The sequence below is a fragment of the Emys orbicularis genome, chromosome 3 (assembly GCF_028017835.1).
Source record: "Emys orbicularis isolate rEmyOrb1 chromosome 3, rEmyOrb1.hap1, whole genome shotgun sequence".
In the NCBI taxonomy this organism is placed as follows: domain Eukaryota; kingdom Metazoa; phylum Chordata; order Testudines; family Emydidae; genus Emys; species Emys orbicularis.
This window is the reverse complement of record NC_088685.1, coordinates 164,430,368-164,446,679: the sequence shown is the minus strand read 5'-3', so window position 1 is coordinate 164,446,679 and position 16,312 is coordinate 164,430,368. Positions and strand designations below refer to the sequence as shown.

Below are 16,312 nucleotides of genomic sequence, written 5' to 3'. Positions count from 1 at the left end.
CCTGCCCACAATTCAAACACAGCCCAGTCCTTTCAGATAGTTGCATCCTGGAGCACTGAGTTTACCTTCCTTGACTTGCCTCTAGACCTGAGCTGCTGCCAATGCTACAGAGTGGGGTTTTTTTCCATGCACAAATTACATACATGATCACTAAGTGTCATGGTTCTAGGTTTTTTTCCTTACGTGTCTTGGAAACAACTTAATCAGCTTTTGCACTACAACTTCAAGTGATGGAAGATACCAGAGAGATTCTACAGGTGAATTTGCTTTTGATCTATTGTTGGCTAGAGATTTCACACATTTATATATTTCAGCAATGTATTTACAGTATTTGATCCCACCAGTGTTCTCCTTCAAGCATAAGGAGAACACTGTAAACTAATATTTATTCTGTCTTTGGAATGTTAAAGTAATGATCTTATTGTCTTGTTGGTTATGACTGATTTGAAATTGATTAGTGGAATGGAATGGGGAAAACATAGTAGCAGGTAGCATATATAACTAACTTTTCCTGTCTGACTTGAAGTAAGATATTTATTTTGAAGAATGCTATATATTGGAAGAGAAAATATCAAAGAAATTAAAAATAAAATTATGGTACACCATTGGGCTAAGAGCATAAGTAGTTTAAGAAATTTATTATCTTAAGGGTTTCTCCATAGTTACTTCATACTTATTTGCCTTCTTAACTCTAGATTATATTTTATATGGCTGTTGTTGAAATTTGAAATTATGAAAGGATAAACTTTAAAAAGATGTATGCATTGTCCGTTTTGCTGTAGTCCTTACCCAGACAAAACCCAAATGGGCCCAAGTTAAGCAATTTAAAAGGCAAACGCGAATAAAAATTGGGCAGAAGGGGAAAGGAAAGAAAAAAAGGATAGGAATTGTGGAAAAAGGAAATCATGATTCTCCCCCATTGGATCTGTGATGCTCTTTGGAGAGGGGGGGGGGACCTGTCATCCCTATTTTTGAAGCCCTCAGTGCACTTTTTGGTGCTATATAAATAGTATTGCCTTGTTATTCAATTGCACAGTAGTAAGTTGCAAATTGTTCATTTAGGCCAGGGGTGGGCAAACTTTTTGGCCTGAGGGCCGTATCAAGGTTCCAAAAGTGTATGGAGGGTGGGTGTAGTGTATTAAATTGCTCCCCATAGGAATGTGCTACTAATGGCTGCGGGTCTGGTGCTCCATAAGTAGCACATTCCTACGGGGAGCAATTTAATACACTACAGCCAGCGGCTCTCGCAGCCCCGCCACCCAGAGCACTGGCGGCACAGCGAGCTGAGGCTGTGGGGGAGGGGCCAGGGGCTAGCCTCCCCGGCCGGGAGTGCAAGGATCGGGCAAGACGGTCCCAGGGGCTGTAGTTTGCCCACCTCTGATTTAGGCTGTGATCTTGCAAGGTGCTGAGCGCCATTCATGTCCCATGATTTGGCCCTTCTGACACTTTTTGTTTGTTTTGCTGTGGTGAAGTGTGTCTCATATTAGATCGTAGTAGTATACTCTGAGTCAATGACAGAAAACATGTACAGACATTTGAAGACCCATGGAAGAGCTGTTTGAGACACCAACAATTGTACCTGTTCTTGTAAGAGCTGGAAGCAGTCATGACACAGGCCATGTTGCTGTAGCTCCGCCTATGCCCTGGACCTCTTTCTTCTTCCCCAAACTGAAATATGCCGGACTCTTTATACCTTTTGAGGGCTTAAATAAGATTCTCAAACCCAGTCCTGACATTCCTTAGCCTAAGAGTTAAGGTGAAGCTGAACACTATGCAGTCCATTGTCCATTCAGTGTACTAAGAGGGCACTCCTGGTGGGTGTTTTCTGATGAGCAGGAGGAGGATGGCTTCCAGCACAATGAGATGGAGGATAAAGACAGGGGAGAAACAAAGTCTCCAAGGAGGATCATTTACTTTGCAAATGGTGAAACCATGGAAGAGTACAGTACGGAAGAAGAGGAGGAGGAGGAGCAGCAGCCACTTGACACAGTGAGCCCCGTTATTGGCTTTTAGGAAACTCTGGGGTGACTGGAAGAGGGGAAGAGTGTTTCTGCTCTATGCACGTTAGAGAACACTGCACCCTTCACAGCCATAATAGCTAGCTCTGTAGATAATCACTTACCTCTTTTTTTTTTTCTCTGTAAATATTGTGACTTCTCTAACCAGTCACAGAACAGATTTAGTACAATTTGGATAGCAACAGTACAAGCTTCTTCAAGTTCTCCTGCTAACGTGCTTTATTCCCGATGCCCATGGGACTGACTGCTGATGTGAGAGTAGTGGTTAAGCAGATCAAAATAGGAGGAAAAATTCATGGCTCTTATGCTATACCCCTACCTAATGATAGCTGCATCTTGTGGTGACGATGCAGCAAGGAGATGAGAAGAAACTTACCCAAAAGGAATTCATGTCCCCAAGCAAAAACATGCAGGAGCATGTCTCCTGGCACTCCGTGACCCATTCCTAAATGCCATACATCTATTTCCTCATCTCTAAAATGAGAACAAGACTGAGGGCTAGTCTACATGTGGACACTTGGGGAAAGTTAAGACTAATTAAATAAAGATATGAAGTTAAAGCATATTAAACCCTTGTTTGCACACTACTTCAGAAGAAAAGTAGCCTTAGGGCATGTCTACACTAAAAATTCTGAAGTCAACTTATATATATATATATATATATATTACTGTGGTGGTTCATGTCCACACTACGTCCACTGACCAAGAATCATTCTCTGCTCGCAGCTCCCTGCCGGGAGCCCGGCTGCCCCACAGACTCCCTGCAGCTGCCCCCCTCCCACCCAGCTCTCTGTTCCCTGCTCCCTGCTGGGAGCCTGGCTGCTCCCCTGTTCCCCCAGCTTTCACCTCCCTGGCAGGAGCCCGCCCAGGCTCTTGCCTCCCAGCTGTGAACTGGGACCCCAGGAGCAGCCTGGCTTGGAGTGGGGGCCTTGGCAGCGCCAGCAGGCAGCAGCCTATGTGGGAGCAGGGAGGACTTTCTGGTCAATTTCACGGCTCCAGCAAGGAGCCATGAAATTGATAAGAAAGCCAGCGAACAGCCCATGTAAGGAACACGCTGTCTACACGGACACTACATCGCCCTAATTATACCGACATAAGCCCTACCCCTCTCGTGGAGGTGGAGTTATGTTGGTGTAGTAGGGCACTTACACCAGGGGTTAGGTCGGTTTAATTGTGTCATTCAGGGAGGTTGATTTTTCATACCCCAGACCAATGAAGTTATACGGACCTAATTTCTGAATGTACACAAGGCCTTAGTTAATTTGTTTTAATTCATCCCCATGTAGACAAGCCTTAAGTTACTGACCTCCCAGGGATACAGTGAGGATAAGTAATGTTTGTAAACATCTCTGAAAATGTAATGTATTATGTATTAGGCTAAGTATTGACATTTACATATGTGTCTATTTCTGTCAAAAATCTCTAAATATTTTTAGTATTTTGGTCTCATCCTGCAAATACTTAAACCTGTGAACAACTTTATTCACATGAGGAAGTCCCATTGAGTTCAAAGTTCCTCAGAGGTTTATGTATTTTGCAGGATTGGACCCTTTGTGTTCTATTGTATAGATGTTCCTCATGTTCATTGTACTGATGATTCTTGTTGGCTTGGTAAATGAGACTGGTATCCCTAGTGTAAATAGACAGAGACTTGCTGTAAATCAGCTGAGACTAGCTAGCTTGAACAGCACCCTTTGTAAAGACTGAAGAAAACAATTAGCTTTCTCCCCTACACAATGGGAGAGCCCTTGCATATGGCAAATATTATGGACCAAATTAATCTCTGATACGACCCCATGGATTAGTTCAGCTCTGTATGTCTAAAATTAAAGTTTTTCTTTTGTTCTTGTTTTGTAGTCCAAACTCTCCTGGGGGCTCTATCTGCGGCTGTGGGCAGTTCGAATCGCAACAACTTCACTTTTTAGTAGGTATATTTTTTGGCATCAATGGGAGGGTTATTTTAGATGAGTTGAATATAATTACCGTTAAATATTATTAAAATATAAGACCACAACCAGAACATTTTCCTCCATCTTATTTGTTTCATGTATTCTCTCAAAACTGGGTGTTGCTATGCTATAAAAAATCTCTCTCTCTCTCTCTCGATATATCGGTATTTTCTTTCAAGGAGATAGACATCCAGGTAACACTGTTAAATATGAAATACTTTAGGTTAGATTATTTGGGATCAGGCCATTGTCGTTTTAAAAAATAAGTTTCTTACAGCAACAAGAAAGAAGCTCCCACCAGTGTGGGGACAGCCTCAGCATGCTTAATGGAGCAACCTGAATTCAGTGGCAGGAGCCTGGTGGCTGTACCAGTATGTCATGATCTGGCTATGCAGCCTCGGGGACTCTGACTTTTGTACTACCCACATGTCTAGCACCATGTGCCATGCTGCAGCTACTGAAGAAGAGCAGGTTTCATTGGAAATGACCTCCACGGCAGATGATTTCCTGTGCGTCTGCTGCCAGGAAGCTGGTCTCACTTTCATTCAGCCCTCTAATACTAAATCAGCTTTTCATTGTCACAGTGATGGTTTTAACCAACACTAGCCTCTGTGTATGTCATTTTAGTTGGCAGATGCTAGGTATCCTTTTCATTTCTAGGGTGACAGTATATCAAATACTGCATCCAAAATAACTACCTTAAAAGAACATTAAAGTTTCAAAGTCAAGCACTCAAAAGCTAGGAAATCCAGCATTAAGGGTGCCTGAGCAATTTTAATTTAGCCCCCTTGTGCATAGGAATTATATAATCTTCTTAATTACATGATCACATACACCTCTACCCCGATATAATGCGACCTGATATAACACGAATTAGGATATAACGCGGTAAAGCAGCGCTCTGGGGGGCCGGGCTGCGCCACTGTTGGCTAAGAGAAAGACAACCGCACTGCTTGGCAGCACAGTTCAGCTAACAACTCCCAGTGCGCAAACCAACAACCCCCCTCTATCCCCCCCAGTGAGCGATCAGAGGCGGGAACAGGTACAGGACACACCGGCCAGCCCGAGACGGCCGGGAGAGGAGTCCTCTAGGTAACAGCCCATCAGCCCCCCTTGGCAAGGCTCTGGCACACGCGAGCGGACCTGTCTCTACCTGCACAGAGCGCGTTATTTTGCCACCACATCAGACACGCTTCCGGAGCGGCCACCCACAGGGCCAGCCTCACCCGGCTGCCGCATCTACTGGCGATCCGCGGCGGCGGCGGCAGGGCGCAGCAGAAGGGCATAGAGGAGAGAAGTGGGAGCCACCTGCGCAGCGCCCTGCCCGAGCCTCACCCCACCCCACAGGGCCCAACTCCCCCATCGAGGAGTCAGGCTACACGGTCCCTGCTGCCCACATAGCAAAGGCTGCAGCCAGCCGGCACGGCCCTCAGCAGAGAGGCAGGACTGAGGAGACACCTCACCCAGCAGGGAGAGGAGAGAGGACAGAGACCGATACCTTGTGTGGGGGGATCGCCAGGGGCGGGAAAACAGGACTTCCCTGTTCCCTGCCTAGAGCGAGATTGCAGCAAACAGCCCGGGGGGTAGCCGCTGTGTAACTCAGAGCCGCTGTGGTCACAGCTGCCGCCACGCTGACCCCTCAGTCTAGAGTAGGGGTTGTAAGAGCTCTGAAAACTAGCTGGGGACCAGAGAGCTGGGGATTGATGTCTGCCAATCGAAGGCCAAAGCAAGTTTGATATAATGCGGTTTCACCTATAACGTGGTAAGATTTTTTGGCTCCCGAGGACCGCGTTATATTGGGGTAGAGGTGTACTACTTTGCCCCACAAAACCCTTGCCTCATTCAGTACACACAAGGGATGGTGCTCACTGAATGGTTAGCTATTCAGTATCTGATTTTATCCGCCATTCCATGTGTGCCCCATGTGTTATTTACTGCACACCATCAAAACTCTAGAATTATTACTTTCCTCTTGAGTGTCTCTATGATGCTGTCATCATAGTGCTGTCATTGGAGTGTTTCACAAACACAATGGAGTTATTTTCACAACACTGTTCTATGGTATGGGGATATTACCTCCCTTTTACACACTGAGAACTGATGTTTGGCACAGAAATTAGAGCCAAAATTGTCAAGTGTCAACTAATTTTGGGTGCCCTATTTGAGATGCGTTTTTTGTTACTACATAGCATATTAAGGTGCTTAATGCTCTAAGCAAAGCTCGTGTTGACTTCTATTGCAGCTGTGAGGTCAGCATTTCTACAGTTCAGATCCCATGTGTGTCAATCTGGGACTCAGAAAATGAGATGCGCGCACACAGTGACCAACTGTGAAAACTTTTGTTATTGCCCGACGCCACATAGGAACTTTGCAGCAGAGGCTGGGATTGAATCCTTTACTCCGGGGCAGCATTCAACTATCTTAATCATGACACCGTCCTTTCTGTTCCTGCAATCCTTGCCTCATTCACTGCACACTTTCCAAAATGTGCAACAAATGAGGAAGGGATCCTGCAGACAACAATCTCCTTCACTGCACAATCACGATCCATTCCCAGGATCCATTTACAGTCTGTCCTGTGTCCTGAATTAGGCAGAGGTCCTGTGGAAAAAAGTGATAATTAAAGACTACCACAATGCATATATACAAGGCAATCTTAATTCTGGCATCGCTTGACTTTGGCACCTTAATGTTCTTTTAACTTAGTTTTAAAAAAATGTAATTTCCTGCATATTTAAAAAAAGGAAAAAACAATCATGTGAAACTATATTGACCTACACATACATACCCGGGTCATCACCAGGCAGGGGTGGCTCCAGGCACCAGCGCTCCAAGTGTGTGCCTGGGGCGGCAAGCCACGGGGGGCGGCCTGCCGGCCGCCGTGACAACAGCAGTCAGGCAGCCTTCAGCGGCATGCCTGCGGGAGGTCCGCCGGTCCTGCGGTTTCAGCGGCAATTCGGCGGCAGGTACGCCAAAGGCACGGGACCGTGGGACCTCCCGCAGGCATGCCGCCGAATCCGCATTACCAGCGGACCTCCCTCAGGTGCGCCGCCGAAAGCTGCCTGACTGCCGTGCTTGGGGTGGCAAAATACATAGAGCCGCCCCTGTCACCAGGTTTTGGATATTTAGATCCACAGCACAGTTGACTCCTCTGCCACTTGAGTTAAAAGATTAACCAGTAGCAGTAGAATGCTGTTACCCCTTCTAGTGGCAGGTCAACATAAAAGATAAGATGCAAACTTTGGGCATGGGTTTCACAGCTATTTGCTACACAGCAAAGGAATAGTGAGTCTTGGGAATAATGGGTTCAGTTCCGGGTTGTGGAGGAATGTGTACTCTAGTGGTTTATAACCACTGGCCCTGTCCCCTTCTGCTCCTATCCATCACATTCTCTGTTCCAGTTGCCCTGCCCTGCACTTCTCTTTCCTGTCTCTCCTGCTCATACCTCTACATTCTAGTCATGCTGCTTGCTCCTCTGTGCTTTCTGGGTACCAGCAAGGGGAGCATTGAGGGTACAGGAGATACAGTCTCCCTGGTCTCGGTTACAGTGGCTCCTGGGAACTGGCCAAAACAGTTGAAGGGAAAGAGCTGCTCAGCTAGGGATGATGTATGCTCAGCCGCTCTTTGGGGATGGTGCATGCACAGTCTGGTCAGCATATAGGAGCGGTGAGGGATGGAGCATGCTCAGTGCAGCTGGAATCTTCTGAGCACGTGGCTTCCAGCTTTTAACAAATCTCTACTGAGCACATGCTAACAGATTTTTTTCAGGGATGTTGTAAAGACCAAAACTAGAACTGGATTCAAAGGAGAATTACATAAATTCATGGAGAATAGGTTCATCAATGGCTATTAGCCAAGATGATCAGGGGTGCAACCCCATGTTCTGGGTGTCTCTAGGCCTTTGACTGCCAGATGGCTAGACTGGACGGTGGGATGGATTACTTGATGATTGCCCTGTTCTGTTCATTCCCTTTGAAGCATATGGCATTGATAGATGTCAAAAGACAGGTTATTGGACTAGATGGACCACTGATGTCTGACTCAGTATGGCCATTCTTATGTTCTTATACTATGGCTTATAACTTGACCAAATCTGGGCAAATTTTCATAGGGTTGGCAAAAGGTGCATCCTGACACCAGGGCAAAGCCAAATCTCAAGTCCCTGCTCTAAATCATGGAGGTGCTACAGCTTCCTCAATAAAACAGCTGTAACCATTTTTTTCCTAACCTTATTCTTGGAAATGACAATAATGTTAGTTGAAACTTCTGCAAAAATTTCAGCTTGAGACAGATACCAGGCATGGAAAATTTCAGCCCCAGCAGTTTAAGTTTAAGGCAGGAGGTAAAAGAATGGGTGGACAAAATCTACCTGGGCTTTAGAAAAATACTTAAGCGTTCCAGATCAGACTGATATAACCAACTGAAAATCAGGGCACAAATAAAGGTAGAACTACTGAAGCAGATTAGAAATTGTCAGAGGGACAAGAAACTGAAGCCATCAGGAAAAGAAATGGGTCAGAGTGAAGACAGGTTAACAAGCATAATACTGCAGAAAGCTGGATTAGGACAATCTAGCTCTGCCAACTGACATTATTACATACAATTTTGATAAATTGTGATTCTCCAGGCAGCCAGTGCTAAGTCTGAAAAAGTGGAACCTGAAAGCAGTCACAATGACTTTTTTTTTCCCTTCAAAAATCAATAGCCTCCTAAACACAAGAGGTATAAAGTCCATCTCTTCTCTCTGATAAAGAGGAAGGGAGACTTTCGTAAGTCGAAAGAAGATCCTGAAAGGAAAGAAGACATGACCTCGTTACTATTTGAGAGTGAATTGACATGTAAAACAACCCAGGCTGAATTTGTTTACACAAAGTGTAGTTGAAATACAGTATGGAAGAAACTGCCTCAGACTGCAACTGGTATAAGTGACATACATCATTTCCAGGAATGCTGGCCAGCTCTTTGGAAAAGGATTGAAATGGGTAGCCATTAAGTAGTTTTCTGGAGTGAGGACTAGACATACTGAAAGTGGACTTGTATTTCCTGAGCTGATGAAGACAGCCCTTGTCCTTTTGTTCATATATACGTCAGTGTGTACAACTATTTCTTTTCTCCCACCACATAAAGTGTCTCTCTATACAAGCTTCTTTCTTATGTAAGGGATAGAATTGCTGTTATTCTTTCTCCTCCCTGTCTTTTCAGCTTGCGAATTCCTCGGTGGGAAGCTTGCCATGCTCTTTGGACTCAATGAACCTAAATATCAATATGCAATAGATGAATACTACAGAACACAGAAGAAGGTAAATGAAATGCATACATAGCTTTTTAACAAGTGGAGAACAAAAAATATGGCACTTAATTTATCATGTTTTATTATTAAGAACCAACAGTCTTCCTTCCAAACAAGACAGAAAACAAAGACTCTCCCCCCCCCCCCAGAATTTACAATCTAAGCAAACCTGTGTGTATGTGTGTTCTCTTTTTTTCTCTCTGTATATGTAATTTAAAATCTTTTCAGTGGATCACTTGTGGGATCCTCGAAGCTTTACTAAGGTCACTAGATCTATACAGGTCCTATGAAAAGCTTTGAGATGTGCTGGCATCAGAATGAACTATATACATTGAAGTGGCTGTGATTAAACTTTCAGGCTGCAGGGTTTTGATTTTAAACGTTTGTATTGTGGATTAGTTCTCTTCCAGAGTGACTTTCGGAGTCTTACTCTGTGAGTTGACACGGTTGAGCTCCATTGCGAAGACAATCTGGATATGTTTCCTGGTAGTGGCAGGAAAGTTTGGTCATTCATTCTAACATCACTCCATGTTAGCGGATTCAGAAACCACTGTTGGGATGGGTGTTGGAGAAAAATGTTGCCACACCTGTCTGGACTGAGTCAAGGTGCTGTATTGGCAACACCTAAACAGAAGAAGTTTGAATGGTGGTCCTAGAATAGAGAAGTAAATGAAAATTCCATGAGGACTCAGCAAAACCATGGAGAAGCCTTGGGGTGTGAACAACACAAACTCCTTCAAAAACTTCCTATTTTTAGTATTATTTTTTCTGTCCTCAGCTATTTACAAGGCACTAGAGGTCTACTCTACTGAAATATTTCTCTTAGCATTGCTGGCTTGTGGTCCAGAAGACTGTTCCAACTGAATAATGTGGTGTAATTCCAATTGTTCTCTTACTCATTCCTTCCAAAACTTGGAACAAAAGGACCTGCCCTGCCCTGATATGTTGAAAAACTGGTTACTGATCACCGTGATATATGGCTGTTTTGTTGTAGGTTAAATTGATCAAAGGCATGTCTGTTTCTTGAGGAAACTGCTGTGTACAAACGAGCATGCAGATGAAATGTTATATTCAGCTAAGGACACAGAAATTGGATGAGTTCTGGCAACAAAGTTTTACAAGAAACAACCTTTCGAATTATGGTGGAAATGGATGTATAAGGACACCACCACATTTTCAGACAATTTTGCATGGTTGAAGGCTGCTTGTAAACAGAGATGAGCCCAAGCTGCAAAATTTTGACCTGGGTCTGTATTTTGAATCTCCCCCAAATTTCAGAGATTTCCTTATATAGAATTTGAGTTTGGTCCTTTTAGAGAGAAGGACTAGTCACAATTTTTTTTTATTCTAAACCCACCACAGACCCCCACAAATCTGAAATACTTGCTTGGGGTCAGCTTTATTCTTTAAAAGATGGTCCTGTTGCCTGATCTATGGATTGTGTATTAATTTGATTACTTAAGAATTCCTAGTTAGCACCCCAAGCTTTGATAGGTTCTTGTCTCAAGATCAAGGCCAGTAGTATTAGAATTACTGTTCAGTTGGGAACCCTGATGTACACGGTTGCAACACTCACACTTATGGAAAATCTTCTGTATATGTGATAGTTTTATTAATACAGTAAGCAAAGTCACAAACATTCCAACCCAGCAAGATAGAGATAATACAGAATGTGCATCTGAGCATCCATATACTCACATCATCCGTTGCAGAACAACCTGAAATGTTAGTCATTATCTGCCTCACCATCATCTTCTTCCTCATCACCATTTCCAGTGGTCATCATCCTGGCACCGCCCAAGAGCTACATCTCTCCCCTCCTAAGCACACAGGCTGGGAGACAACTTTTATAATGTGTTACACTGACACCACTATGCCTAACACATATTCAGTAGGGATTTCTTTCCTTGTCCTTATTTGTATTTCCTCACCCTACTAATGTTGGGGGGCCCTTGTCCCACAAGTCAGTAGGCCTTTTACCTCAAGCTTAATTAGAATATACATCAATTGGTTACCATGGCACTCTTGTGATCAGACATCTGCGAATGTTCCTAATTTAAAATATCCCAAACCAGTATAAACTAGAATCTTATGGTTACCTGTTAGCAGTTTAGTCATTACAGCATTCTCTTATGATCTGGGGTTACTCCTGGTTAACTGCATAGGCTAAGGATTTGGTGCCTTATTCCTTGTTTAGCTAAGCTATTGTCTTACGGGCTGTGGCCCATAAACTCCTTGCTTTACTGCCTTAACTTATGTCTATGCCTTACCTAGCAAATACCTATCCCTATAGGCTACACTCCTACTTTGTGTGAAAATGGCATTGTGGGTTTTCAGTTTGTAGACCAATAATTTCCATATTAAATATGTTTTTACAGGTGTTAAAAATATAAAAATCTCATCTCCAGCTCTGCAAATTCAGCCTGAGATCTTCCATTCAAGTTGGTTCTTTCTGGCTCTTCACTAGTCAAACACTGTGCTTTCCATCTGTGCAACCCCATTTGTCCTCAAATTTAAGCCCTCAGGTACATCTCTGCAGACCTATTTAATTCCTATTAGTGAGCTTGATAAGGGAAACTGAGGGCATAATTTGAGGACAATAGGATTGCATAGGAGGCTTTGCAACTGGAACATAACAATTCTGACCCATGAGGGTGCCCTCCCAACCCCTCCAAAAAATCCAGCTCACCTTGCCAGAGCTGTATGTTCTGCAGAACTGGCACAGCTAAAAAAAAAACGTAGTAAAAATTACTTTTTTTTCACTAAAGCAAATAGATCCCTTTCTGAATAGGATGACCAGATGTCCTGTTTTTAAAGGGACAGTCCTGTTTTTTGGGACTTTTTCTTATATGGTGCCTATTACCCTCCACCCTTCTGTCCCGTTTTTTCACAGTTGCTATCTGGTAACCCTATTTCTGAATAAACTCATGGAGCAGAGCAGTAAGAGGGTGGTGATTTTACTTAAAACAAGTTCCAAGCTATAGTGCTGGCCTTTCTCAGAGTTCCTGTTACTTCTGTGTATAACAGTTACAGCCAGTTAGACAGTAACCCAACCTTATGTAATGGAGCTACTCAGCCCAAGGTAACAGAAAACTCGCATTGCTATCAGTGTCAGTGTCTCCTTATAGGAGATATCAGAATAGGTTTCATTTTGTCCAGTTAATTTTTCTTATTGTCTTGTCTTCATTGCAGGAAAGTGAAGATGATGAAGATGGTGAAAAGATCTCTGAGACAAATGAGGCAGAATCTCTGAATGAAAAACACCACCTTGAGGTACAGAGTGTAGAATACGGATCTATTAGACTCAAGGATGCTATGGAGTTTTCTCAAAGAAGCACTTTTGCAAACATTAATGAGGCTTCAAAACATGACCTACAAAGTCCAAACTGTATCTCAGCTGTTAAGAAATGATGGCAACATTGTCAGTGTGGTCTCTTCTGATACTGAAATAACTCTATAATAGGACATGAATATATCATTACCATGCTCTGGGCCTAACATATCACATTCCTTTGTCCAGAAGTGTTATTCAAGTGTCTAATAGCCAGCTAGATAGAGCCAAAATAGCTCTGTGATGGAGAAAGGAGATGGTGAAGATTTAATGCTGCCTTCTGTAACATCTGACTCTTTACTATTTGAGCTAAGTAGGTTGATGGCGCATCTGCCACCTGGTTCCCTATGTTTTTATGAGCAATGAACTGGAGCCCTTACATTCTGATGTATGAATCATGGACTTGACATTAGATGGTTACTTTTGAAAGTGGAAAACATCCGTTTGGGACTATGCAATGGAATTTGATATGCTAGGATATCTAAAGCAGCCTGCTGAATCATAGTCTATTCTGGGTAGCTACAGATGCTTCCTAATCAAAATAAGAATGATGTAAAACTTGCCTTTTTGTTTTAAGTGAATAAGTGAACACTAAGAAAACTAATAGTCACTTTATGGATTCCCATGTTCTTGTATTTTTAGTTTTTATTGTTCTATTCCTAGACCGTAAGTTGCTAAAGGAATGGATCCTTTTGTATAAAAACTAGGGCTGTCGATTAATCGCAGTTAACTCATGTGATTAACTCAAAAATTAATCGTGATTAATCGCACTGTTAAACAATAGAATACTAACTGGAATTTATTAAATATTTTGGATATTTTTCTACATTTTCAAATATATCAATTTCAATTACAACACAGAATACAAAGTGTACAGTGCTCACTTTATATTATTTTTATTACAAATATTTGCACAGTAAAAATGATAAACAAAAGAAATAGTATTTTTCAATTCACCTCATACAAGTATCATAATGCAATCTCTTTATCGTGAAAGTGCAACTTAAAAATGTAGATTTTTTTTGTTACATAACTGCACTCAAAAACAAAACAATGTAAAACTTCAGAGGCTACAAGTCCACTCAGTCCTACTTCTTGTTCAGCCAATTGCTAAGAGAAACAAGTTTGTTTACACTTATGGGAAATAATGCTGCCCACTTACAATGTCATCTCAAAGTGAGAACAGGCATTCGCATGGCACTGTTGTAGCTGGTGTCACAAGATATTTGTGCCAGATGCGCTAAAGATTCGTATGCCTCTTCATGCTTCGGCCACCATTCCAGAGGACATGCTTCCATGCTGATGACGCTCATTAAAAAAATAATGCGTTAATTAAATTTGTGACTGAACTCCTTGGGGGAGAATTGTATGTCTCCTGCTCTGTTTTACCCACATTCTGCCATATATTTCTGTGATAGCAGTCTTGGATGATGACCCAGCACATGTTGTTCATTTTAAGAACACTTTCACTGAAAATTTGACAAAATGCAAAGACGGTACCAATGTGAAATTTCTAAAGATAGCTACAGCACTCGACCCAAGGTTTAAGAATCTGAAGTGCCGTCCAAAATCTGAGAGGGACGAGGTGTGGAACATGCTTTGAGAAGTCTTAAAAGAGCAAAACTCTGATGTGGAAACTGCAGAACCCAAATCACCAAAAGAGAAAATCAACCTTCTGCTGGTGGCATCTGACTCAGATGATGAAAATGAACATGTGTCGGTCTGCACTGCTTTGGATCGTTATCGAGCAGAACCCGTCATCAGCATGGATGCATGATGGCCCCTGGAATGGTGGCCGAAGCAATAAGGGACATATGAATCTTCAGCGCATCTGGCATGTAAGTATCTTGCGACGCCAGCTACAACAGTGCCATGCAAATGTCTATTCTTACTTTCAGGTGCAAATGTAAACAAACTTGTTTGTCTGAGCAATTGGCTGAACAAGAAGTAGGACTGAGTGGTCTTGTAGGCTCTACAGTTTCACATTGTTTTATTTGTGAATGCAGGTATTTTTGTATTTTGGGGGGGAGGGATAGCTCAGTGGTTTGAGCATTGGCCTGCTAAACCCAGGGTTGTGAGTTCAATCCTTGGGGGGGCCACTTAGGGATCTGGGGCAAAATCAGTACTTGGTCCTGCTAGTGAAGGCAGGGGGCTGGACTTGATGACCTTTCAAGGTCCCTTCCAGTTCTAGGAGATAGGATATCTCCATTAATTAAAAAAAAATTATTATTATTATTACATAACTTTACATTTGTAAGTTCAACTTTCATGACAAAGAGATTGCACTACAGTACTTGTATTAGGTGAACTGAAAAATACTATTTCTTTAGTTTTTTACAGTGCAAATATTTGTAATAAAAATAAATATAAAGTGAGCACTGTACACTTTGTATTCTCTATTGTAATTGAAATCAATATATTTGAAAATGTAGAAAACATCCAAAGTATTTAAAGAAATGGTATTTTATTATAGTTTAACAGCACAATTAATCACGATTCATTTTTTTAATCACTTGACAGCCCTAGTAAAAACAAAAGTTACTTCACCCCAAGCCTAGTTGATTGATTTCATTTGTGTGGTATCTTGTCATGGTCTTATTTTGGTGCATGTCCTAGTATCTATAGAGTTAATGTTTGTGTGGAGACATGAGCCTGAACCAGGTATGAACACCTCCCTGCATTCTAAGGTAGTTCCCAATTGGATCAGAATTCCAGGGAATGGGCCAGTCTCTAATTTCACACTGTGAGTTGGGTATCACTTGCCAAGATACACACATGTATAATTACATGATTTCAGCTCTTCTTCCCCCTGCCCTGTGAGACCCATGCTCCAATGCCATGTCCGCGGGAAGGGGTGGGAATGAATGAAGGATGGGAATAGCAGAACATAGAATGGGTTTGGCACTGCTTTGTCTGTGGGTAGAGAACTGGAGAAGTAGTAGATTGAACAGGAAACCTCAACAGGAGTGCGGAACTCTTTTACACAAAGCAGCTTATTTTCCACACCATTCAGCCCTCAAGCAGTAGGTGTTTTATTAGTACTGGGGGGCTTCCTACATTCCTCCCTAGAGACTTGCAAGGAAGCAAAAAGGAACGTCTGCTGTGGCTGTGATTAGATCTGTCTCCCTTCAGAGAGGCTCTGCTGCCCTTTCAAGGTACTTCTTCCTGGTATGCACAGGATTCTATCCTGTGTAGAGCAAACAGTGATGTAAACAGTGGCTTTATCCTACACCTCATCTTTAAGCCTCCATTTAGTGTTAAAGGCACCACTTCTCTCACTGCTGAATTTGACCTGAAGACTCATGAGAACTGCATCTAATTATGTCAGACTTACTCCAGGCTGAATTATTGGGACCTTTCTGAAGAATAATGCCCCAGTTGTGCTAGATACTGTTACACATGTCATTTAAAAAGGCAGTCCCTGCTCCAGAGTTTACATCTTAGCATATGTTGAAAAACAAGTATGTACAGCAAACAAATGAAGAGGCGGAGGACAAGGTGTGACAGACTGACAATTATATCCTGAATAAACTTTACTGAATTAAGTTAAATCTATTGAATTAGTTTTAACTTCTCTGGAGTTCATTGTATTAAAAATGCAATTGTGTATGTGTTGTTTTGGAATTGTATGTATTTCCCTGGGAAGAGTAAGTAGGAGAACAGCAGGGGATGATTAGGCAAATTCACTCAGGTTGTAACATCTCCAGAGAAACTACCCCCCTAG

General features: G+C 42.5%; 1 protein-coding gene across 1 annotated transcript; it reads left to right on the top strand.

Annotated features, from left to right (window-relative positions):
* The first annotated feature begins 230 nt into the window (after positions 1-230).
* Positions 231-12,668, top strand: FAM177B (family with sequence similarity 177 member B). Its single transcript, XM_065400292.1, has 6 exons — positions 231-257; positions 1,837-1,989; positions 3,876-3,942; positions 4,132-4,161; positions 9,170-9,267; positions 12,450-12,668. The coding sequence occupies exons 1-6, from the start codon at positions 231-233 to the stop codon at positions 12,666-12,668; spliced, it is 594 nt and encodes a 197-aa protein (XP_065256364.1).
* The last annotated feature ends 3,644 nt before the right edge of the window (positions 12,669-16,312 follow it).

Coding starts and splice junctions, on each gene's coding strand:
- FAM177B (XM_065400292.1), top strand. CDS start 231: ATGGAAGATACCAGAGAGATTCTACAG. Junction 1,990..3,875: donor AGCAGCAGCCACTTGACACA/GTGAGCCCCGTT, acceptor CTTGTTTTGTAG/TCCAAACTCTCCTGGGGGCT. Junction 9,268..12,449: donor ACTACAGAACACAGAAGAAG/GTAAATGAAATG, acceptor TCTTCATTGCAG/GAAAGTGAAGATGATGAAGA.